Raw genomic sequence first — 27,376 nt, forward strand, 5'->3', positions numbered from 1 at the left:
GATGTGCTCAAACCTCTACCGTCTCTGATCGATAAACAGGGCCTGTTGTGTATTTGCATGAAGTTACGCATCCATTAGCACCTCCCCTGTCCATCAGCACCATAATGACACTGATTTCACGTAGCTCATGTTAGCCATTACTGATAAATGTCAGGGGGAAATATGGTAATTGACATTTACAGGTGGTAGAGGAGGGAGTCGCTCGGGTTTGTCAGATTTGTAGAGACCATGGCAGGGACATAAGTGATGCATGGCCCTAGAAATGTTAGTTGAATAACACCTCCAGCCTGGGCTCTTAATGACGATGTTTGAGGATATTAGAGGACGGGTCTTGTTAACATTGTGATAAAGGAGAACAATAGCTGTAATCTGTCTACAGTGATGAACATATGGTGATGTGTTCAGGGGGAAGTGGTAACAGTTTGAAATACATCCCAGAGCATTCATCCAAATGTTCAAATGCATTAATAGCCTAGCATAAATGTCAGACACACAAGTTACTTCATCTGCTGCTTCATTTGGAGAACTTTCAAGTCAGATTTATTTGTGTAACATTTTCAGAAACAACAAATAAGTGAACATTCAAAGATCGACTTCTGAAAAAGGCGATCACAAACAAGAAAATAAATGTATTGCTATCAAATTATATAATATCATTTATATATTAGCATTTTTCATCATTATGTTAAAATGGTACATTTTTGCCTACTTGATTTGTAATGGAGATTGTTGATGGTAAAAACAACATTCAGCCAAATGCAAATGGGCCTTTTTAAAAAACACAGAATGTACAAAAGATTGTTGTTACTAATGTGAAGCCATCTTTTGTTTTGTGTCCTCTCATACTAGCTGCAACTGTGCACCATGATCTTTTTTCTTCAAAGTCAGAAGTGACTATGTTTGAATGCTATGTAGAGTGCTAAGTCAACTAAAGTTAATACTTGCTATCTTTGTTAGCAAAGTGTATCAATAGCCTATATGCATGCATCATGCAGACATAAGTAGCTGCTAATGTATCAATAACACAATTTAGTAGCAGAATTCATGTAACCAGGTGTGTCAACGCTGACCTGTTACCTAACAATACATAACATTAACCCTTAATGCATTTTAAAAAGTGAGTTATACAAATTCACCCCCAAAGAGTTAAGATAAAAAGCTTTTTTTCTTCTTTTTTCCCAAACTGCCAGGCAGACATGTTTATTTCTTACTTCGAAACTTCGAAACTGATGTTAACTCTCTTTTTGGTACCTAAAAGTGGTCATTCAAGAAATTTTTGATACTTCTGCATTGGCAAGACTGCGATTGTTTTAAAGGTACAACATGTAGCTTTGAGCAGTCGTAGAGTTGGGTTTCATTCTTTTTCACTGAACATTTAACTTAAGTGATAGAGAAAACAGTGATTGGAGACTGCAACTCAACCAAAATAATTGCAATTGTGTGCAATAACCTTGTGATCTTGTTGCATTTGAAATGGTTGCTTTGAAGGCAAGGACCAGGTCTGTTACCACTCACAGCCAGATGTCATCTTCAAACCGACTTTGGTGTGTCAAACCAATAAAACAGAGTCAGTCTACTATCAGTTTGACACTGAATGAGGGCAAGTTGGCAACTGCATCGAATGTGTTTATATAATCTGGTGACTAACAGTAATAAATTGGCAAAAAAACAAATGCATTGCAGACAATGACAGACTAGGTGCAGGTTGGCAATTTAACTTCAGACTGTGGTGCTCTGCAACCTTGCTATTATATAGAACTATAACTACAGCAAAACCAGTTGATAACTAGTTGACTCAAGTCCCGTTTGACTCACCAATTACTGGGAGTCAGGTTCCCTTCCAAATAATTGTGACCTGTGCAATCCAAAGTAGGGTCTCACACGCAACCTCTAGGTGACCAGTTGGCTGCAGAAATTACTCGCAATTGATTGCCAAATGTGAAAATCTTCAGTGTAGTCACCAGGTAACCATTGATTTTTCCTAGTTGCAAGGAGGCTGCCATCCTGTTTTTACGCTTGTGTGACTGAAACATAAAGATGCATAATTTTGCTCAAAATGTGGTGGATTTTAATGTTAGTACGTGCAGTCAACCAAACATGCAGTACTCTAAAAAAAAACGTGAAGTTTTAATGCTTTAATGATTGCTTCTTGTTGAAGCAAACATTGAGAGAAAACGTCTTTGGCCTGACATCTTTGGTTCATAAACTCATTATAACCCCTATTGTCTTTGCTCTGTTGGTGGGATTAGTGTACAGTGGGCGCGATGATGACAAATGAAGTTGTTTGTGGGGGATTAAGAAGACTTTGAGGTCTCTATGGATTTGAGTGTGATAGAATATTTTGTTTGCATCAAATTTTTTGCTTTCCGTTGAATGAGAGAATTACATTAAAGATTATGCGACAAGTCAAGCTAATAATTACTTCAGAGATTATGCAGATGAAGAGTAGATTGTTTCTGTAATGACACTGTTGAAATCAAAAGATCAGCAATAGCAGCCAACTCGGACGATGACTGTCACTGCCAACATATGCTTGAAAGTCATTTCCATGAGACCTTTTAAATTTGTATTCATTTTAGGACCCATTTGGAGGATCCCAAAAGCAGAGTGGTTATGGCACATACCAGACAGATTTTGGCCATCATCTCTTCGTGTATTTCCTGTCTCTCTTTCTTATGTCCCCTTGTAATAAAGGCCAGAGGTGTTTAAACTTGACTGACTGCTCTGATACTGGTCAGTCACAAATAATGCGTTATAGTAACCGAAGAACAATACTTTATCTGATATCATTCTTGTCCCACAGCACAGGTATTTCGTCTAAAAAAAAAAAAAGAGGGCCCATCTTTTTCTCCTTTTCTTGAATTTTTCCAGCCTAACCTTCTGCCATGGCCCAGTTGGATTGAGAATTAATGACGCCATCCCTTTGGGAGGATGTGGAAGTGACGTGAAGTGTAATGATCTCAATCAGGGCCAGGGGTGAGAGACAGAACTAATCACTGAGCGCACTCCGCTACCATAATGCAGTCAGTCGCCCTAATGACCCTGGCACTCCTGTCAAAGCCATTACTCTCCACTGTAGTGAAAGGCACATCAAACCGCTGAAGCCCAGTCATAATTGGACTAAACTTTGAGCTATGAGAGGACATTACACATGTCCTGTATTAATTTGGGTGCCAGATTTTTACATTGGTAATTATTTGAGGGCAGCTGGGGGAGGGCGGGCGGGCGGGGGGGAGTGAGTGAGTTGACAGCGCATCAGACCTGTGAGGGGGTCAGTGCATAAGAATGTGTCATTCAAGCTTTGGCCCACTACTCCTGTCATATTGGTGTTTTATTGTGTTGTTTTTACACATACAGTCAGAAAACTAGTAAAATGTATACGTTTAGACAAACACAACAACCTACCTAATATAGTTAACCCAGTTTATCCCGTTTTCTGAGCTCTTTAAGAACACTTCTTAATAACTGTGATTCCAAACTCACGTTTGAACTCTGAGGGAGTAGATGAAAAATCAAATATCACATCATCTAGTTGATGTTTTGCTTTATTTTTCAACTCAATTTTGCAGAACAGCTAAAATTACACTCGACCAAGAAAGCTCTTTGTAACTTACAACAATTTTTAAAAGTTATTTATTAAATTCTGCTTAGATAAACATAATTATATATTAATTAAACATTTGAAACCCATTGAAACGAAAAGATATTTCTTGATAAGTCGTGTTTGGTGCAAAAAAAACCCCTGAAACAATTTTGTCATTTTATACTACACACATTTTGAACGTACCCTTGACCAAGATGTGCAGTGCACGCTGGTGTATTAGCATGGTGCATAGTGAATAATTTAAAAAAGAAAACAATGGGCAAGGAAGAAAAAAATAGCTGTTCACCTGCAATTTATTACAAGAATGGAAATAAAATAATTTTATATTCAGAATATTACAGTATTGTAATTTGCAAATTTCAATTTTATATTTTAGATTGGTCAAAATTGATTTTCACAAAATAATTTAGCAGGTAAAACAAAACATCAAAAGCACAAAGTGATTTTGTTTCAGAAGCTTTCCAGGTGGGGTTGTTTCTATTTGTTTTCTATTTTTGTTTGTGTTTCTGAATAAAAAATGAAAAGAATGAACAATATGAGATTTGGAACCAATCAAGCAACGTGGTGGTGATAACTATTTCATTTTAGTCCAAATTATTGCCTAACTGTAAATCAAAGCTAATATAATAATATTTTTGTTTTTGTTTTGATAGAGGTTTTGCTTTTCTTTGTAAATTTGTATATGACTTTGAACATTGTTCATGTTTTTATCAAACATTTGTACAGATAAAATTATATTTTGTTATATATACTATATGTGAATACTGTAAATGTTCTGTATTTTGGTTATAGGAGCATTAGAGTGTTTTCTTTTTTAAGTTTTACAATTTAAAGCAAATAAACAGTACAGCAATGTAGAACGACAAAGTGCTTTATCCACTCTGGGTTGCTTGAAATCGCTGTTTACTGTTGCAAAGCCACAGCTCCACTTGTACAGATCTCAGATAATAGTCCCAAACCAAAGGGGAGACAACCTCTCCTGGCTTTTGCTCTCTTGTTTGCAGCTATTGTCCTGTTTGTAACAAAATCAAGTTACAATCTCTCAGATATATCCATCACCTCACCTTTCTTGCTCACGATGGAAGCGTGAGGCGAGTCTGCGGGGATCTTGAAGAAATCTTTTGGTCTTCTGCTTACAGCGTCTTGAAGAGACATCAAGAGAAACTCCATTGATTTTTCTCTTTTGGCTTCTTCTAAATTTCTGTACAGAGAGCTAGCAGGGGGTCCTCCCTGTAGGTGCTGTTTCAATAGTGCCACTCAAAATGGAGTGGGTCAAAACAGATTGCTTCAGCGGAGGGGGGGCGAGGAACAAGCCCAGAAAGTTTACAGCAACTTTTCCCCCACTCTTTCTTGAGATGTCTTCAGAGCAAGATAAGTTTTCATCAGAGTTTTTCACAAAGGCCAGTACACGTTTTTCTGCTGACACGGACTTGGAAGTGTAAATTAAAGGAAGTTTTACTGTTATTTTTCCTTCATTAGAGTCAGGCCTCACGCCCTGAGAGGTTTTGTGCATACTTTATGGCATATTTGAGTTCATATGTTTTGTTCACCTGCTTACTGGTGTTCCGATTAAATACCCTGTTTAGCATTTTTGCACAAATGCTCTTTGATATTAAAATATCCAATATATTTCAACTCAAACTGCGGTGCTGTGCTCCAGTACATTTAAACAGTTAATGCCCAGGTTAATACAAAGAAAATATACCACTGTGAAGGGAAATTTATTAGTAGGCAGTAGTCTTTTTTTTTTCATTTCAAAAATGAGATTACAGGTAAACTAAAGTGAAACACTTCATACACATTTAAATCGTTTATTTAAAAGTACCTTTGACTGCATTGTGATTTTATAAAAAACTGTGCAATATTCAAAATGTTATTGTTATTAATCAACAAAAACCTTTGACATGTGAGAGAATGTGGAGTGATTATAGGTATTTAGGTTTAGAAGTAGACTGGAGAAAATCTGAACTGCAGAGAGAAGAGTGGTGAGTGACATACAGAGAAAGGCAGAGAGAAAACAACTTGGTTGCTGAGGTTTCAGCAGCATCCTGTAGGATGGTTAGGAGCAGTATGTGTTTAATTAATTAGCCCGTATGGAAGCAGCATGTTTTCACCAGGGTCTCTGTCAACTTCCTCCAAAGCTTAGCATCCTTCTGTGTACTACAGCTCCTATAATCTTAGAGATAAACACCATGGACATCCAAGATGTGCCCGCAATGTTTGAGAAGTGTGGAGTAAACTACCATCTCCAAATATCAGCTGACATAAATTTAAACTTTAACGTAATAAAATTTTGCATGCTATTAATTGCTGTAATGACAGAAGTACAAAGGATTATTAGGGCCACACTAAAAAAACATATTAAAGATCATTTTGAGAATAAAGTCGAAATTTTGAGAAAAAACTTGAAATGTGGTGATTACAGTTGTTTTTTCAAGACTGTACCCTCTACAAAATGCCTTGCGTGGATGATTTAGTGAAGCAAATTGATCAGCCGTTTTGTGATACAACATACATCCTCTTTATTGCACAAGGGTGTAACCATCAATAACCTTGCATCTGTCCATTACCAGTCATTTCATTTCATACAAATCCACGCTTCCAACTTTGTGTGGTTTTTTCCATCTGACCATTTGCAGCTTTCTGCACCATCTATTGAAAGTCCTTACACTTTACCACCGCACTGTGTTTATGTGCTAAAAGGGAAATCATTTCCTTCCTTGTTACTAAAACTGGCAGTTTGTCTTGAAAGAACAACTGTGATCTCCACCTTTCGACAAAATAGATTTTTGATTTTATTCTCGGAATTTTGACTTTAACCTCAAAATGATAAATACATTTTTTTCTTAATGAGGTCCTAATACTTTGTCGTAGAGAAGAGCTTATTTATTAATTAATTAATTTTTTTACCTAGAGTTCCATACATTAAAGTGTCCAAAACTAGAGGTTGCAGGATTGTAATTCACTTATGATCTGTTGTTAAACTATTACACTAACTTGCTTAAATAAAGCATACGATTGTACTGTCTCTTTCAGGATGCCTCAATCGCACATCGTTTCCATGTTATGAGAGAGAAGCACCCTGAGAAGTTTAACAGCAGGTATGTTTCTGTTTTGTTCTTTTGGGCCATTGGAGCTATTGCCATTGGCCGAGAGGCATTGCACATCCTGGACCAGTAAATGGCAGGGCTCACCCAGAGAGACAGACAACCATTCCCTGTCTCATCCACATCTATGGCTAAATTCAAATCACCAATCAACTTAACATGCAAAATCCTCAAAGAGGGGCCCTGCTTAAAATCAATATCTCTTAACAAACATATTGATCAGTGGTTCCCCAGTTTTTCAGCTGGACCACTATTTTATGGATGTACCCAAACAGGCTTTGCTTGAAACATCCTTTTGTTGCATTGTTTTTTTGAAAAAAATTGACTGCAGTTAATACATACAGTTTGTTTTGGACGTTACTATGAATGGTAGAGATCTATTGTCTGGTTTGGGTTTACCTAGTACTCTCTTCACTAACTTGTCCATACAATCCTAGCACTACGGAAGTTTCATGGCCTCACTGTGCTCCTCCTGTTTCACTATGTGCTAGATGTTCTGGTAATTTATTAAATAGCAATAGTTCTCTAGTCTTTCTAAAGGTCTTTAAAAGGTTTTTAGGGTTTTTGTTTTTAGGAGAGCGGATTTTTTTTTGTTTGTTTGTTTGTTCAATTGTTTTGTTTTTTGTTTGTTTGTTTTTTAGACATTGACTGATTGTGTCTGACACCTTTTTTCTGCAAAATGAAAACTAGCGTCCTCTGAAAGACAGCTTAACAAAGAAGCAATTTTTTAAATTGTATCTTTACACACTTTGCGGTCCTTGTTCCCATTTCTTAAGCTAAGATAAAATAGTTTGACATAATATTAGGCATAATTATTGCACCAATGGTGTGATTCCGAGAGAGTTACTACCTAAAAACTAAAGCATGGACATGCTGAGATATATGTCTTGGCATGTGGTGTCCCCCAGTAGTGTCCTCAACTAGAAGGAAATGGAAATGGCAAATTTCAAGGGTAAAAACTATCCACAGTGCAGGAACAGTATCTGAAAGTCAGGACTACAGGACCTGAGATATACATCTATCCTTTCAATTGATCCATCTACTGTTGCATGACAATAATCCCCAAAACACACAAAAAAGCATCATCAGTCATGGATTGGCCTCCCCAGAGCGCACACCATGTGGGGTCATCTTGACAAAATGGAATAAAAAGCAGCTGACATCCAAAGAAGACATTTGAATGTCCTTCAAGAAGCCTGGAGAATTGTTCCTGAAGGCTGCTTAAAGAAATTACAAGAAAGTGTGTGTAAGAGAGTTCAGACAGTGAAGAATCAAGGTTTTCATACCAAATTGCTACACCCATTTCACATTTTCCTTTTAAATATCAAGAAAGGAAAGATGACTTAAGACTTTTGCACAGTATTGTTGATCTGTAGCATTGTAATTTGCTAGTTAGGGGAATCAAGGGAAAAAATCTGTCTCACTTATAACTTGTATTGGACCCCCTGCCTATTTTTGGATGGTACACCATCATTTAATGAGTGTGGCAGTGATTGCAAAAGTACAGAGTTTGTGATTATCTAGTCTCTTGTTTATTTCTTTCTTGGAATAAAAGCTATTATGTGACATTGCAAGGTTCAAATTTTTTCATCTACCACCCATGTCTAACAACAAACTCCTCCACCTTTATTCTTATATATGTCGGTACAAAAATGAAGGACATTATGATAGATCATTTCTACCGACAAGCTCAACATAAATAAATCTCAAGTTCATAAAACATAAAAAGAAAATATCAGAGAAATCAAATCATGCATTTTTCACAGTCTAAATAAACCTGCAGTGCATTTGCAGATCCTCTGTTTGACCCTTTTTATGACTGCACAACATGTTTCTTCTCAGCAGGATGAATGGACGGGCTACATGTTTAGCATTTGTGATTACCTTGAGGAGATGCATTCACCTTTGGAGATGAAAAAATGTGGCATCTATGTTTCCATCAATATTTAACATCTCCAATACATCTCCACTAGCGCCAGGGAGTAATTGCAGGCCTAATTGAATTTGCTTGGCTAGTTTGACATCATGGATCAGTCAGACTGATGACACACAGCCTCCTAATAATCCCATTTGTACTCATTATCATATTTTACTCTGGCCTTAGTACAACATTTAGCCAGCTATCCTTCTGCTGCACGAACATGCAGATAAGCCAGTGAAATGGTCCAAGCGGAAGTGAAGGGGGTTTCAAATAAACACGGGCCTGTTAGTCAACGCTGACAATGATTACGACAGATGTGGCAACATTTTGGAAAAGAGCCAGCAAGCAAGAAAGGACTATATCAACTCTGAATTTCCTCATTAAACAAAGAGGGTGTTATGTGGTCATCATCCACTCCAACATGGTGCCACATCCTTTGCAGATGCTGGTAAATCATTTTCCTGTTTATCGCACTCCATCACATTGTGCGTCTACATTTTAGGCATACAGACTGCATCTCTGTTGTTTTACCTCATCTTAAGCCATAGTGAAAAATGATTGAGATATTTTAAGAAAATTATTCTGTCTGTTATTTGAATTCAATTAATAATTCACACAGGGGAATGAGTTTAGGATCTCTCTATTACACACTATCCTTGCCAATTCAATAATGCATGATTATAGTTTTTCAAGGTAGCATAGATTTTGTTAGATTTGTCCAAAGGGCTTATGTCCATTGGAAGTATATTGCAACTTATCACTGAGTCATTTTCCTGCAGCTGGAAGCTCTTTTTCAGGAACTTCTATGACAACTGAAGCAAAGGGTTGCATGTCTTGAGGGGAAGATTTCATTCCACTGTTATTAAGTAGGCGTTGGTGCAAAGCGAATTAAAGAAGACTGAGCAAGTACAATGTTTTTAACAGTATTCAAAAATCATGAAACTGATTTAATATATTAATTCACTGTAAGGTTTCACTTAAACAGTTGTCACTATACAGAGATATGTAATGATAGTTACAGTTTGCTTTAAAATAAAAAATTAAAGTGAATATACCTTGTAAGTTTAAGCAATATTTCAATAAAAAGAAAATGGAAGCATTGTTACTACGAAATACGTTTAGAAAGATCCAATTTTCTTTTTTTTTTTGTTGGGTTTCATATAAAATATACACAGAAGGTGCACACGATCTTTAGAGCTGAGACAATGCAACATATGGTTTTCATTTCTGTTATAACTGATTAACTCTTAACAGATGATGTTTAAATAAAATTGAAATATTCCTTTTTTGGTGTTTAATATGCATACTATTGGTGTTGCAGGGAATTTACCTATGAAAAGTATATAGCAAATTATATTTTTTATAGTATAATTATAATTTTTTATGATTCTTAAATTAAAGGAGTTCTTAATTGTCACTAAAATAAGACAACAAATTAACAAATTTCCCACGTGTGGGACTAATAAAGGTTATCTTATCTTATCTTATCTTATCCTAAAAAATGTGATTTATTGTCCTTTCTGCTCATTTCAGTTTGACCCCCTTTTTCTGCTTTAATTCTTCACAGCAAAGATTCGACAAGGTGCTAGAAACCTTCTTAGAGATTTGGGCCCATATTTACATGATAGTATCACATAGAAGCTGTAAATTTTTCAGCTACACACCCTGTGATGGGAATCTCCCATTCCATCACATCATAAAGGTCCTATATTGGACTAATATCTGGTGACTGTAGAGGGCATTTGAGTTTAAACCAGTTTAAAATTATTTGAGCTTTGCTCTGACCTCTAATATCAGAAAGTGGTATTTTTACTCAGAGAACTATCACTCACTTCATAGTTTCTTCTTTCTGGACCATTCTCTGTAAACCCTAAACACTGTTGTGTGGGGAAATTCCCAGTTGATCAGCAGTTTCTGAAATAGTCAGACTAGCCCATCTGACATTGACATTTGAATCCTTTTTCTTTGCCGTTCTAATGCTTTGTTTAAGTTTCAGCAGGTTGTTTTGACCATGTCTACATGCCTGAATCCTCTGAATTTATACCATGCTATTGGTTAATTAGATACTTCTGTTGATAAACAGATGAATGTACTTCTCTTTTGATTTCACTTTAAGAATACAAGCAAAATCTGCCATTTTATAAATCCGCGGTTAATAAACTTCAATGCAAAGCTAAGAATGTCGTCTTAATACTGATATTTAAAATGTAGCCATTGTTTATCTGTCATCCTTTTTGATGCTTTGCCTTTGCTCTAGATTTAGTTTCCAGGTCACGATATATAATAAAAAGTAACGCATGAGACATCAGTACAATGTGTGAAGAAAGAAATGTCAAAGCGTGACTGTTTTTATATGACAGCAGTAATAGGTGTTTTATGAACAAAAATCTATATATTTATGTCACCGCTGTGACCTTACAGAAACTACATGTTTAACCAGCTCTAATTGCCAGAGAAATAACATAATTAATGAACAGCACTAATTATGAAATGAGGGGATTTTGTTGATGAAATGCTGGGGTCATATTCTCTCTCTCCTTCCATTTTTCTCATTCTTTCTATCTCTTGTATTTGCACCTTGGGGTGATTACCAGGGTGAAGGTGTGAAGATTTGACACTCTGCAGATAGATTCATTTACTGCCACTGCCGGACCTGGAGGTGATAATGAGGTCGAGGATTAAAAGCAGACAATCAGTCGGCCCGTGACGAGGGCCGCGCCACCTCCTCCCTCTCATGACACTCCTCTTCGACCGCCTTGTTAAAATATACTGGTCCCTTTCCCCCCCATTTTTTGCTGATCTCCCATGTAATTATACACTAATCTCTAACTCTGATGGGAGAGATGGATAGTGAGAGAAACAAGGAAAGAGAGGTGGAGAAGCAGAGAGTTGAGAAATTAATAACTTCGATTTTTGTGTACAGTTTCATTCTTTTATACTGTTAACTTTTTTCATGTTCTAACCAGTGCTCAGATTTGGCACAACCCTGGTACAGTTTACACTAATATCATTTTTTTTACACAATGTAACTCATATGAAATAAAGTGACACCAAATTGAGGCAAAATAACAGTCACAAGAAAGATTTTTCTGTCTTCCCTTAAGCATGATTGGTAAAAATGTTCTGGCTTGATAGTTGTACATTTCCTAAACAATCATCTCAGCCTTTTTGTTTTCTTTGTTATCAGTTTGTAATTATTTTTCCAGTGTTTAGCACATTTTACTTATAACAATACTTATTTGAATTTCCCTACAGCTTACAAATTCTTGTAGAAATTACCTACCCAAATTGATATAAGCTGCTCTAAGACTTAATTGCAATGTGTAACACCAGAAAAAACAGTGCACAATAGAACCCAGTGTAATCACATGCGGTGTGATAGTCTTGAACCATTGTTCTACCACAACGATATAAAGAATTTACAATGCACAGTGCTAAACAGAACAATGCATTTATTATAGTCTTGTTTCAAGCCTCATTTTATATAGTATCCACACATTGTGGCTATAGCATGGTTACATCTAGGAAAAGATGGCCATATAGACTGTATATAAACAATGGGCATGTTAAAGTGTCCCTGTATAAGATACTAAACGGGAATCAGAATGTCAGTTATCAAATAAACTGCTATATCAATGTGCGTGTGGCTGTTTGGATGAGGCTTGTCAAATAGAAGTGTTCTGAATTCTCAGTAAGAGTAGAAAAATCACTGTGAAAATACCAGTCCATTAACCCTAACCTTACCTAACCAGAGTTGTTTAAGGGTGTTAAAATGAAGAGTTTATATATAGGCCACCATTTGTACTTGTCTAAATAACTGCATTTAAAATTTCCATTGGGGCTGTAGCTATCACTGAGCTTAGTTGGAATAAGACTTGTTAACCTGGTAATCAAGAAAATGAATGAAACACTTGAAAAAGGTTTTTTACCATCTGGCCGGGGCCCTTCTGTGTGGAGTTTGCCCCTCACGTCTGTGTAGGTATTCTCTGGGTACTCCAGTTTACTCCCACAGTCCAGAGTCTTGCAGTTACTGGTGATTCTAAATTGGTTGTACGTGTGAATGTGAGTATGAATAGTTGTCCGTGTCTCTGTGTAAGTCCTGACACAGGCTGGGGACCTTTCCGGGGTGTACCCTGCCTCTTTCTGTATGGCAGCTGGGATAGGCTCCAGCCCCCTGCGACTCAGAATTGGATAAAAAGAGAATGGTTGGATGGATAAATGGCAGTTTGTTGTTCTCTAGCTTTCAGGTGTGTGTTAACTCAATGCTGCAGTCTTCCCAGGAGTAGGTATTTCATCAAAATTCAGCCCAGGGTTAGACCATGTAATGCTGAAAAAAAGACAGCTACATCTCAGGCCCTCAGGCAGCGTGTTAAATGTTAAGGTTCATGACAGTACTATTAGAGAAAGGCTAATATGGCTAGAGAGAAAGCCTCTTCTCTGTAAATAAAACTAACAAAAAAAAAACATTGCAGTGCAGCTTAGGTTTGCAAAGTTGCATCTGAACAAACCACAAAATTTCCGCAACAAATGAGACCAAAGTGGAGATGTCTGGTCATCATGCGCAGTCCCACATTTGCAGATTTATCACAGCATATCGGCACAAACACTTCATGCTCAATGTCAATTATTTGGGCTTGTTTTGCAACCACAGAACCTGTGCACTTGGCAGTCACTGAGTTGACCATGAACTCTTTAATATACCGAAGTATCCTAGAGTCAAATTTTGAGATCATCTGTTCTAAAAACTAAAGCCTGATGGAAATTGAGTCAGCAAATCTGTAACAGAATGGTTGAAAAAGAAAAGGAACAAGGTGTTGCAATGGTCCAGTCAAGTCCAGATCTCAACCCAATTGAAATGCCATGGATGGACTTTAAGGGAGCTGGAAATAAATAAATGCTGCAAACCTCGATGAACTGAAGCAATGTTGTAAAGAAGAATGGGAAAAAATACAGAAAGCAATTACTTCATGTTGTTGCTGCTAAAGGTAGTTCTTCACATTGCTGAATCATGGGTTGAAACCACGATTACATAGAGTCCTGTGAAAACTTTCTTATTCATATAACTGTATGTTAAATATGATTTACATTCCGTTTTTTCCCATTGGCATCACTAGAACAATGATAACATGATAAAAACAATGAAGTCTCTGTGCAGCATTTTCCACGTTAATCAGATGATTTTAGATCTGTGAGGGAAAACATCTGATTTGGGACCTTTCAGCTGCAGTGTGAAAACTGCTGTGGCCTCACCTGCAATGTTTGTTTGTTCTGTGGCATCCGTCATGGCACCTTGATGTTTCGATGATATTTGCTCTGCTTACCCAGATCTATTTTCGGTCCTGAGACATCTAACACTGTCAGCACACTCCTCCAGAGCCTCTCTGCCCCTGTGTACCCACAGGTTCTTGCTGTGCTGTGTAACCATCCTGAGTTAACCTTTCCTGAAGGCACAGGGAAGCCCAGGCATGAAGTACTCTTTAGCATAATGAGTATGTTCATCAAAGCACTTCGTTGTGCTGGATGGGGCTGCTGGATTCACCAACGCACACACACCAGACAGCCCATGTTAATGTGTGCGTATGCATGTAGGTGTGTATGCGTTTCCTGCTGAGCTGGAAGCAGTGCCACAGGTGATGGCACTATTACACACACTCAATTACACACACACACAAGCATGGTGGACCTCAGTGGAGGCTGCCCTCATTTGAGGATGAAATCATTTCTGCGACCAAAGTGTCATCTATAATTAATGACCATTTGTGTGTAATTTAGAGGGATCTCACCTGTGGCCCTGTCCTCAGCTCAGTGGGAGCACACACAGACACATAAGCAAAAAAAAAGGTATAAACTGAAGTAAACGTGCAGGCAAAAATGTGCACATAGGTAGCAAGCATTAGGAACATAAAAAAAATAAATAAACAATTAAGTGATGAAATTTTAACCTGTTCAAATTGATACTTATACATTAAACTAAATCACATGCCCACCTAACTGAAACAAACAGCTCCCTGCTGATGTGCTGCTGATGTGTAGACCGTAGATAAATGTGTTACTAAAGTGCCTGAAGTCATATAAATAATATAAAATCATTAATAACAGTATTGTTAAGTTTATTTAAGGTGTATAAAAACCCTAGAATGTCTTTTATTTCATCTGTTAAATACAGACATTTATTTACTCAATGATTTTTTTTTTATTAATGCACAAAATAAAATATTTAACTCAACCTATGAACGCAACATAACCCAAAGCACTACCACTATTAACTTTGTTCATCTAAGCAACATTATCTCGATTTAATTAGGGTTTTACGGGTTGGAGCATGTAGACGTCTGGATTTTAAGGAAGACATTTTAAGGACATTTTAAGGAAGCGAGTCACAGTGATGAAGCAACTGGAGACGATGAAAAGTCAAAAAGATTCAGCATCCTCAACCGGCGGGAAAAATGCTAGTACCATAAAATGGGCAGGTCCCAAGTTAAACTTTTCTCAATGTTGAGGCAAGTGACTGAAGTGACTGACAATAACCACAAATACCTGGACAAAAGTATTGGGCCACACCTCTGAATCTTTGAATTCAGGTGTTTTTAGTACCGTTAGCCCAGGTGTATAGCATGACCTAGCCATGCAGACTGTCTTTATAAACATTTGTGACAGAATGGGCCATTCTAAAGAGTTCACTGAAGTTGAGTGTGCTATATTACTGCATGAAGCAAATCTGACAAATTTGTTCTTGATATTCTTCAATCAACTGTAAGTGGAAGCATTTGAAACCACCATGGCATACAGACCTCGAACGCTCTGCTGACTCTGCTGGCTTTATAATCAGCACAGCTGTACACCAGCAGCTTTTTGGCTTGGGTTTCCATGGCCCAACAGCTCCTGTATGTGTAATGTATGGGTGGCCAAATACTTTGGCTATATAGTATATGTTTGAGGGTTTCCTAAGCAACCAGTGCTCGTAAAGTCCACTCCAGCAGCCGGTAGTGACAAAGTGATGCATGATGAGCAGTCACTTCCTGCATCACTTCCTGTGTGTGCACTTTTAAAGACATTGTGTTAGCGAGGCCTGTCTTTGGCACACAATTAATTTGCTTTTGTTTATTAACTTGTTTGGTTTTTATTATTCCAAGTGAAAATTTACATCTATATATATATATATATATATAATATTTAATATTTCTATATCTACATAGACTCAGAAGCGTATGTTAGCAAAAGGACACCTATTGCTTCTGCTTCAAGTGTAGTCAACAATTTCATTTAAAATAAGTTTATGTCAGTTATCAATGAATGCTGACAATTGTAAAGTTAAGTACACGAGTAGAACCACATCATGTGTACAGCTGCAACAACATAGCTTTATTGTTTCATATTCACGTGGCCACTGAAATGGTGAAGTGTGCAGCTCCGCTTGCGTAACTATTTTCTGTGTTAACCAAAGAGATTTAGGATGTCTGGCTTATCATTTCACTCACAGCAATGCAAGATTTTATATATCAGTTTTATCACTTGTTTTTTGTTAAGAAAAAAAAACACACACACCCTTGAATCCATTGCAGTGCAGCAGAATACATTTTTCAAGCTGCTTGCTACATCTCTGAAGGCAAGAAGATGCACCATGGGTCATTTCTCAAACTGCCATTCGGAGTTGGAGCGCTCCAGGCAGTGTCATGTTAAACAAAACAGTGCATTGATGCAATGCACAAAGAGTTGGTTATGTCAATGTGATATTTATCACCTCTGATCAAGAAGAAATTAGTGTGAAAATAAGGTCGTAGATCATTGTGGGTTAGATTAAGTGTCAGAGGGGGGGGCAAAAAAAATCAATGACCATGTGCTTCATGTTCAGTGTGGCCAGTCAAAAGTGCATCTAAAGGTGCTGTGGCCTCAGGACAGCAATGCTACACTGAAGCTTATCACCTATGACATCCTTTATTTGTAACCAAGCAGCCGCAGTTTTATAAACATTGTTCAGATTCAGGCTGTTTTGTTGCTTTCTCCTTTTTTTTCTTTTTTTTCCCTTTTAGCTTGTAATGTTTTTCTAAAGCTCTTTTCTTTTTTCCTCTTAGTCACACAGTTTGTATTTTCCCTCCCTCTTTCAGTTTGGTTTTGTGATTTGTCTGTGCAAATAAACCACACCTCAGTCACTCTGGAAACCTGAGCCACTGTTTTCTTTTGGCCTGCCAGCTGTACGTACTACAGCTGATCTCAGATGTACACCGCTAAAGTTATTACTGCAGTGCACTTTGCATTGATACACTGCAGCTACAATCACAACAGAGGTGCTGCAGCTACTCGGAGAACTGCAAACCTGCTACACATGTCATTATTGCTGATGTTTGGGGTTTTTTTCATCCTTAAAATGCAAATTGCTCTCACCAGCAATATAATTTACTTCAAAGATGCCTGCAAGGTTTCGACAGCATAACATCAGCCAACATTTAAGTAAATGGGTACTTTATGTTTGCTTTTATTACACTTAACATGGAGTGAGTCCTCCTAATCCTCCTTACAAGCATCGTCTTGTTCAAATGGTCTCCCTACTCTGGTCTCTCTATTGAAGATGCTCCTCATAGTCAGTCTGTCAGATGAATCCAGCGTTTGGCATCGGGCAGCAGATAACAAATGACAGGACGATCTAGCCAATGAGATTCTCCTAATTATCTAATGACCAGGGACATGAGGTGATTTGTTGCCCCAATGAGCTTGTTAGGTTAAGTGGTGGGCATCGACAGGGCGGTCAGATGTTGTCTCTTGCTGTATCTCTTATTAGTGTGTTTTGCTTTCCTGCATTTGACTCTAGTTTTTCGGGGTCACTTGCTATGAAAACCAAAAAATATTTTCCCTTTCATCATACTCATGATACAATACTCTTGGGATGTGATCCGTTATACACACGATATGTTCCAGAATGACCATCTATGGAAAATCCCAGTATTTGTGTAACTGAAGATGAAAAATTACCCCCAAATAGGACTCACGTGGTCTGCTTTCCAGCTATATTCTCTTTTTTTTTTTTTTTTTTAAACCTGTCCCGTTTGGTTCTTTTGCCATCAGAATTATTGTCTAAAGGCGAAGAAAGATGCCCAACGGATTTACTTTACCAACTGGACCATCCCAGCCTTGCCGTAATGGTCCATTTGATTTACCTTTTATTGTTTATTTTATTTTATTTTATTTTTTTTACTTGCTAGATATGGGACAGGGGAAAAGAAAAGGGAGAAAGAAAGAGGGGGGAAAAAACAAAACAAAACAAAAAAAAAAAACAGCGGAGAAGAGGGACGGGGATAAAGGGCAAAAAACAAAAACCAACAAAATAAGCAGACAAAAAATACATATATCGATCACCTGGATCACCTGTTGAGAAAGAAAAAAGAAAACAAGCAGAAGAAAACGAGAGTAATAGAATAAACAACATCACAATGATATATGGGAATATAACACTAAATACTTAATATTAAACATTATTGTGCAGCACGTAAGATCGACAGCGCACAGTGTGCTTTGAGGTAGGAGCCAAAAAGGGTGTAGTTTGTGTGTGTGATCACCTGTGTGTACACCTGTGAGCATGAGCGCACTTGTATTTAAAAGGTTCCTTAATGTAATGATCTGCTAGAGGGTGTGGGGGGGCCACAGTCCCATCCTCCAGGGCATGAAGCAGGTATGGAGGAGTTTAAAACTCCAGACATCCAGAGGCCCCCAGAACACAAGAGACCAAGGAAGACCAACAGAGGGGCAGCCGCGCCACTGTCCCAGAAAGAGCTGAGGAGAGTCCCAGATGAGGGACTATATATCCAGCTATATTCTCTTATATAAGTTAATCAACTTTCAGTTACTTTAGGTTATGCAGCAGTACCTTTTGTTATGCTAATGTTATCATTTGTTTTTTCCATCTCCTCCTCACCTTATTTGCTTTTTCCAAACTGCCATAGAAGTCCATATCCATATTTCGTCATAGGCCATAATACCAGAAGGAACATGAGACACTGTTTCCTCAACATTTTGCTCACGACGAAACTGTACAATGCAGATTTCAGATTCTGTGCTTTTATACTACTACTACTACTAATTTTGCCCCTCCCCCTTCCTTGTTTGACTTAGTAGGCATATCCATTTTTTTATCTGTCAAAAATGAACCAAAGATATCATGTTTGTTTGTTTCCGCCTGTCTTACTGTGTGGGGTACAAGTTAGCTACAAGTAACTAATAGTTATGATAAGGAGTAGGATACAAAGCACTCTGAAAGCACTTTCTTAACCCTGAAACAATTAACACAATCACAGTGATTCATCAGATTTTACGCTGATCCCTCTGGAGCTAGAAACTTATTGTTACAACTTCTGTTTCATTACTTAGTAATTGTCAACAGAAAGCCGATTTTGGTTTGTAAATCTTGGTGCCTCTTCTCATTACGATGTGTTCACATTGAATACTAAACAAAGTTTATTTATTTGGTTAGTTTTAAACTTTGGGTTTTATTCCTTTATGTCACAATATTCATATTCAACACTTCCCTGTGTTACTATGTCACAACCAAGCTGGTGAATTTAAATGAGGAGTGATGTGAGGAACAATGCTGTGTTTGACAGCTAAGATGCTGATTGCAAAATGTAACAGTTGTATTTGTTATTGCACTTTGTTTTCTCACCGTTTTCGTCATGCCTCCATATGTTCTACATTTGCACGTTTTGGAATAAGTGCAAGGTTATATCTCCAGTTAAAAATATAAATTTATAGAAAATCTCCAGCTAAGTTTATGGCACTTTGACACAATCTGTGTCTGTTAACTCTGTCTTTTTGTCAGTGAATGCAGTTGTTGTCTTCAAAACTCTTATTTTGCATTACTTCTATAATATAATCAGAACACAGCAAAACCAGTTTCAGTACAACACCAGTAAGAATGGAAGGTCCAAAACATTGCATGTAGTGTATCTGGGCCCATTCTCTGCATTAACCACAAGATTTGATTACGCTTTTTCGAGTAGCCACCTTCATTTGTTTATTTGCAAATTTGCACAGGTTTTGTTTGTGTGTTCTCCTGGGCTTTCCCTCTCGTCTGCCCAGTTTACAGACTCATGATGACAATGGTGGTGTGGTGGTGGAGGAGATGTAGGAATGTGTTATGTAAATTCTCCCAGCGTGGCCCTGGTCGTCCTTATACCTCTTACCACCTTCCTCTGCTTTCTTCCCTCTGCTATTGACCATGTTGCACATTATAAATCAAGTGTACCTTGCTAGTACTCTAATGAAAGCTCATTTATAAAGTGGCTAAATGGTCCTGACAAAAGTCCTAATGAGGAAATCAATAATTCAGTGATTGTTGCTGTGCTTATACTAATACGTTCCTCTTGTAGTGCTTTGGTCCCAGCTAGGAGAGAAACATTTGTTACTGTATTCAGTTCTGCTTGTCAGCATTGTTGTAGTTTCTTTTTTCTTTCCTTGAATCTTTGAGATAAATGATGTCCCGTTAGAAACATCAAAAGCTGTCTCACATGTTCTTCAATATCCAATAAACTTCTTTTTGATGAGAAAAGAGTGAAGAAATGTAAAAAATATTTTCACTTGAATTGTTAATATGAAACATTACTCTGGTATTTGCTCAGCACAAATCACTGTGATTAATGAGAGGTTTGATGTTTTTATTGAATTGCTTGCAATGACCATTTTTTCCCCACCATCCCACCATGTACTCCACTGAAGTACTTTTCACTGAAGTTGCCAGGAGGAGGTTTGGTTATTTGCCAAAAAAAAAGAGAAAGTCGAGAAGAAACATGTTGAGTAATTCACCTCATAGCATGGTGAAAAAAGTTAGTGTTGACTTATTGTAAAGCAGTACACAGAGATGTATGTAAAAAATCTATGACCTGATTCACTGTATTTGTTTCACAGTGTCATAACCTGTTAAGCAGTTATTTTTATTAGTATCACACTCACATTAGCAGTGCAGTGTTTTACAAGTTTTCCATGACTGTGTTAAAATAACCTCTAGGCTTCTTTTACTCCATCCACATTTCCCCATAAACACAATCATTGTGAAGCTGATGACCTGATCTAACAAGTTTGGCTTAAAGAAAATAAGTTCAAAGATCCAGCCTCCTCTAATTGCATGAAACCGAGCTAGTGATCAGTAATAGTTGTTTCAAGTTTTGTTTAAAGCAAAGTTGATGAATTCTTCTTGTTCAGGGGTTTAAATTATTAAAGACATAAAATAAATAATGCAGTATTCAAATTATCCTTGACATGCAGTTTTACTTTCACCTGTTTTACACAAAGATGCACATATTAATGTGTTACTTTATTAATGAAAATCAAATTACAATTACAGGTTTTTTTTTTATTTGTGTACCCGAGAGAAAATATAATACAGTATAGCAGTGTTTGGACAGATGGTGACTCACCCCTGCAAGGTCATTGATCATCAGCCTTAGGGACTGGAGTGTACACTGTAGGAAGCCTGGGGAGCAGCACCCCAGTCCTCTGTTAATTGCCAGGGCAGGTAGATTACCCTCTTATGCCCCTCCCTGGTCCTTAATGTTGGGCACGGCCACCCGAAGTGCTCCCTCAGATGCATCCTTAACTAGCTTTGAATTCAGTGATTAATGAAACACATTATACTTCTTTTGGATTAATGGCTGTGTGGTTTTAGCAAGCTGTAAATGGTAAAAGTACATTTCCTGTGTAGATTAAAAGATTCTTTTTCAAACATGATTCAAACACAAACTCACCTTTATGGAGTGGTCTTCTATTCTTTTTTATATAATCCAGTATATAGGAGACTAAAGACAGAGAGCACAAGCTTCAGATTTTGATGTGGGGAAAACACTCCCATGTTTCCTTTTTTCTCGGTCCCTTTGCAGTTCCTGTTGTTTTGTTTTTTTCAGAACAAAGAATAAGCTGTGGTACTTTGAGTTCGGCACTTCGGAGACCTTTTCGGCCACATGTAAGAAGCTCCACGACTTTCTGGAGGTTGAGGTAACTCAAACCATGCATTTTGTTTTTTGAAGACTTTTCCAAGAAAAGAAACAAAAGCAAAAGCATATATTTTGAAATTTGCTGCTTTGTAACTTATTCTTCTTTTTCTCAGCTCTTAGATATGAAGCAATCATGTATTCTTTATTATTAAGGGTATTTCACTAGCAGTCAGGTAAGAATATTGATGTCATTTAAGATATTCTCGTCTTCTGCTGCTCCATAAATAGCACTAATGTATACTAGTTTCAGATTCACCCAGACAAAGTGTGGATGTGTGAAGGCTATCTGTGCACCTCCCCACCCACTTCTCACATAACCTTAGTGTAACACACAGGTAATTAGCCCTACACGACCCTGCTGTGTGTGATATTGAGTGATAATGAAGATGGTGTCTATACAATTCATCTTCCCTCTTCTCAGAGCTATCCACACAGTGCAGAGGTCTTCATTAATTAGGGCTGAGTAGTGCCTACATTACTGAAGAAGGACAGGTAGGGAGATGATGAGACATCCCTGAGTGATAAAATGCACCATTTAGAGTAATATATAATACAATATTTCTGGGTTAACACAGAATAACTATAAGGACACTTGCCCCCTTCATGCTGGGCTCTTTTAAGCATAATTCAAATGAGTGCAGGATGGGTCAAGCAGTTAGTACAAACTGTACTTGTGTTTTAAAGTTAAAACAGCCAGGTGCTCTGGTGTTCTCCCATCTTTCTAATATTCTGATTCCTAGACCTCTACTTAATAAGATTAAGCATATATTAGCTATGTGCCTAAATTAAACCAAATAGTGGAGAGTAAACAGAAACTAAAACTTGTCTGACCTATATATATTTGAACACCTAGGTTAATTTTGTAATTGAGCTTATTTCAACCCTATTTTTCTAATAAAGTAGTTTTTATACTTTACTGAACAGTAACTGAAAACAGAACTACACAAAGTGGACTTCCAGTTCATGGATTGAAAAATTCATATCTTACCCTCTCTTTCAAAGATGACCTCCCTGTGCTTACTAATATTTTTAAGAGTAGTGTCACGTTATGGCACAACAGCAGCATTGACACTCTGGGGTGAGAACTGGTTAAGAATTAAAGGTTCATCTCACTTAGACAAAGCAACATATTCCGGTTTAGACATTGGGGAAAAACACTGTTTAGGGTTCATCATCTTATAGACTATTTCAGGATCAAACTGTAGTACAAAGCATGTGATGAAACGGATTGTGTCTGTCCTTCTCTTTCTGTGGTCTTTTAAAAGTGTGATGGTGTTACTCTGGACCTTAGCAGTATTTCCTTGGAAGGCATTGCCATTCTCAACATTCCCAGCATGCACGGTGGCTCCAACCTTTGGGGTGAAAGCAAGAAGAGGAGGGGCAACCGCAAGGGAGGAAAGAAGGGTCAAGACAAAAGGACACCTGTGCTCGACCCCAAAGAACTCATGTTTGCGGTTCAAGGTAGCTCTGACACCCGAATTTTACAGTTGTTTACATAAATGCTGAAGTCAGTGTGGTTAGAAAGCTTAATTACATTACGAATCTAAACTCACAGAGAAAATTTGTTATTGCTAAATAGAATGCTCCAATAACCTGTGTTATACTTGGCTATGTGGCTACAAAGCCACATTTAGCAACATAGCTTGAAGGAGCATGTTGTAGCCTATTGATTTTTTGGTAAGTGGCCACTTTGGTGTAGTATATATCGCATTAACTGACGTGAAATTTTGTCCAGACAGTCCTGGTGGACTTTGGTGATCCATTCGGCTTAAATTAGTACTGTATGTGGGTAACCCTAACTGAGCTGCATGGCCAACTAGTACAGCTAGGACTAAAATTGATACATTGTTTCACTCGGTGTTGCCCACTGCGCAAAGGAGTTACGCTTCTCGTCACATTACTTTGCGTTACTGTAGAAACAAGCATAAGCATGTCTGCTCATCACTGCCTTTATTTGCTGTTAAAGTTCAGGCTCTAGCTGCTGGGCTGGGGTCTGCATACACTCAGCTTTAGCATCACTCTGGGGGTTTTCATTAGCTTTGTGTTAGCATGTTTTCTGTGCACATGCTTCCAGAGTGCCAAAGTAGTGTTAACAGAATAATGTGGCTGTGTCTGTCTGTGAGGCATTTCGCATTTGCACTCGTCCTTTCATTCAGTCAAAATAAAAGTAAGGTTCATATCCCTATTCCTCAAAAGCTGTACACCACTCCAGCATTTTCCTCCTCCTGCACACAAACTTAAATCAGCTGACAGTTTTAGAGGGTTTTTTTGTTATCAACTTGTGTCCAGATATATGAAGAACCATTGTAACACGAGTAACAAAATAATTGTAATTGTCATTTGTGACTGAAAAATGTAATGTGATTACTATAACACATTATTTTGGGAGCCGTTACGCCTACGATTTTTTCAATAGTTGAACATTTCTGGCTAAATCTGTTGGCATGTTGTAACGTAATTGGTGAGTCATCAACAGCAGTCAAACCTCTGCATGCTACAGACCATGGTTGGTTTGCTCTGTTAAACAATAATAGTGCAAGTTAAACAGCTTTGACAGAGTAGGAGGCTCTTCTCCCTGAAGCCCACATCAGACACTAACAGTCTGTGTCCTTGCTCCTATCAGACAGATCAAAGACTAAACTTTGGGCCAAACTTTTCCTGAGCACATTAATATTTCACTGATGACAAGGTGAATCACAGCCAGCAGGTTTTGTTTGCAAAGAAGAGGTACAATCATGTCACAGTTTGGAACTGTCACTTGTGTATTAATGGTCTGTGTGGGCACCAGTGGATAGGCTCTGTTAATAGGAGCTGACTGAGTGGGGTGTTGGGCATACCCCTGAATCCATTTACGTCAAAAGGAAGCCCATCAATGGGAATATATGAATGAACGAAACACAATGAGTCAGCTGCTCTGTGGTAACTGGTGAAATTGTGTGAGCCGCTTTAGGGAGTTAATAGCAAAGGGTAGAAAATATCCGGAAAGCAGAATGTTCTAGTACTGCAGTGGAAAATTACAGATAATATAATCTTTCTTTCAAATACATAGTAAGAACTATATATATGGCTTAATATATCATCAATGCACAAGTGTTTTCAGTTATTGTAGTCCTGTTGAAAGGGAATACAATTTAGTTTTACTTTTTGTTAAGCTTTCATATTAATATGTCCCAATTTTATCCATGTTTACAACATAGCTTGAATGACAACGGGTTGCTAATCTGTTCTTTATTGAAATAATTTTATTACTAATCATTGCTGTTGAGGAGTCTTTCTAAATTCTTTTGTAGACTCACAGCCATGAATTCTGGATTTACTTGGCTTTTGTATTTTATTTCTATCATGTCTAACTGTGCCTGTTCAGGTGATGCACAGTATGTTTTTTAGGTTTCCTGCTGAGATGGTGTGTTTGTACCTGGGGATGAAGTGGATGTTACAATCAGTGTCTGGCTTTGAGACATGACGAGCCAGCGAGGATCTCTAGACATGGCTGCCAGTGATCCCTTATGAGACTTCACTGGCCATAGCACAATTTCTGGAAAATAAAAAGCCCTCTGTGAAGCACACTATGGAGCATTCATTCTTTTTAGTTGTGATTCAATTTTCTGTTTCCTTTGGTGCTGTTTTGCCTTTAAAGATGGTTAAAGGCGGCACATTTTAAATTAGACTTTTTTCACAGTCACAGCATTTGTTGTGCAAAATGAATGTGTTTTATGTTGTTTAAAAAACTGAGAAAACAAGTGAGGGACAGTGAGGAAGTAGACAAGGAAACACAACTCAGTCCTACAATAAATAACCCATAAAACAGTCATTCTCCAGTACATTAACATCACCTTTTTGATGCTTCGAGCTGAGCATTTTCGTCAGTAGGCTTGCCCTGTAGCATACTCTGCTGTGTCATCTTGGATATCAAACATGACCATTATTTAGAGAAGAAATGCGGTGTTGTATTTAATAAGACTTCTAATTTGCAACCAGGACCATAAAATTATCAAGGACATGTTCACCGATGGCAGTTTTTTCACAGACTTCCATGCAACCAGACTTCTTTTTTTGGACGACCCCCTGCTGACAGTTAGAAAAATCGAGATTTAAGGATTCCAGTAGACTTCAGGTTAAACCCAGAGGCCGTGTCTGTTTTTTATATGCAGTCCATGCACTATACCAGCAAGCACTGTTGCATGTTGTAATGCAAAATCATAATAAAAAGGAACCATGCGGCACATGTGCACTGTGAGGGACATATCTGATCAATGCAAAGCCTAGCTTTGCTATGATGAACACTCCATTTATCCCTGAAAAAAAAAATCAATCACTTCTGTGTTTGTATTTAAAAAAAAATAGAGGCCACAGTCTAAACCTGGAAAGGCACTTAGTGTGAGTGGGGAGTATTTCCCTTTGTTTATGTGTGTCCATACCCATTTGAGCCTGTGTATTGATGCGGGTGGGTGTGTTTGTGTTGTCCACCTGTACTGTATATCTTAGAATAGATGCCCTTGTGGAAGGTGCCCTCAAGGTGAGCAGCCAAACTTGTTAGATCAAGAGAACAGCGTATTTAGAGGTAAACACAGGAGTGCATCAGCCCAGAGGGGGCACCGCAGAGGGTGACGTTGGCAGAGATTATTTTTTGTCAAGTTGTATGTGTAGTTGCATCTGTGTGTGGATGGGTGGGCTGGTGGGTGGCTAGGGGATGAAAAAAAAACCCTGACCTTTCGGGAGCTGTTAAATCGTCCCGCTGGTGACGCCAGGAGACAAGCCCCTCAGGTGGAAGGGAATGGCTGCAGAGTGAATTATTTAGAATAGGGGCTTCATGTGTGGGTGGAGGGTTGATGCTTGCGACTGATCCCCCGTGACAAGCCCCATGAAGCTTTCATTGGAGGATCGGCCTCCACATGCCCTCCCTCCTTATTCCGCCATTCCTCTTTAGTTTTACTTTCAGCAGATCGGCTGCTGGTCCTGCTCTGCTCCGTCACTGTCTGTCTTTTATTCCTCTGCTCTCACCCTGTCGCTCCACATGTGTCAGTGCAGCCACTGGCCTGGACAGGTAGTTGTGTGACAGTGACAAGGACGTTGTTTCTAATCTCTCTCTCTGATGGAAAGACGTGGCTAAGATTAAAGTCGCAGTGTGCTGCTTTTTCATGTCCCATACGGACACTGGTTCATATCATTGTCTCATTCACTATCACTTGTAGTGTTTATCAATTTGAAATCCTGATTTCTTGACCTATGTAAGGGACATTGATTCGAGATTAAATAAATAAGATGATTTGGTTTATATTTGGCCATAGACTGCTTATCAGGACTTTTTATAATTTGGCCTCTTTCTTTCATAAATGGTTAGGTGATTCAGTTTTTCTCCCAGTTTATCTCTGAGAACATGTTGGTTTTTCACTATATTTAGGAGAGTGTGCTTTGTATTGTAGATCCAGGTGAATCATTTGAACTTCCCGTAAATGGAATAATTGATGGTGATTCAAGAAGAAAAAATGGAAATTCACCCAAAAAAAAATCACTCTAGATAAAATATGATTTCAGTCCATTAAGACCCTTATTGAAGTCATGTGTCCTCATTTCTTAGAAAGAGATGAAAATATGACTAATTTTAAGTTTTGCCTGAAGGCCATTTCTCCTCCAAGACTAGTGCTGTGTACTATTTTGCCATATTTCATGAAATTTCATGGAGAGGTGGAACATGGACAGATTAGAAAAGATTCTGATCAGAATCAATTTTCTTACAATTCTGAGACAGAGGATAACCTCTGTAGTTTCA

General features: G+C 38.0%; 1 protein-coding gene across 1 annotated transcript in view; it reads left to right on the forward strand.

Moving 5' to 3' along the window:
• Positions 1 to 27,376, forward strand: part of dgkb (diacylglycerol kinase, beta) — an 80,189-nt gene that overhangs the window by 43,145 nt on the left and 9,668 nt on the right. Inside the window, exons 20-22 of the mRNA XM_063486436.1 lie at positions 6,641 to 6,705; positions 21,517 to 21,607; positions 22,872 to 23,067. Of these exons, the coding sequence (XP_063342506.1) occupies positions 6,641 to 6,705; positions 21,517 to 21,607; positions 22,872 to 23,067 (352 nt within the window). The remainder of the gene's footprint in view (positions 1 to 6,640; positions 6,706 to 21,516; positions 21,608 to 22,871; positions 23,068 to 27,376) is intronic.

The sequence above is a fragment of the Pelmatolapia mariae genome, linkage group LG10_11, assembly GCF_036321145.2.
Source record: "Pelmatolapia mariae isolate MD_Pm_ZW linkage group LG10_11, Pm_UMD_F_2, whole genome shotgun sequence".
Lineage (NCBI taxonomy): Eukaryota > Metazoa > Chordata > Actinopteri > Cichliformes > Cichlidae > Pelmatolapia > Pelmatolapia mariae.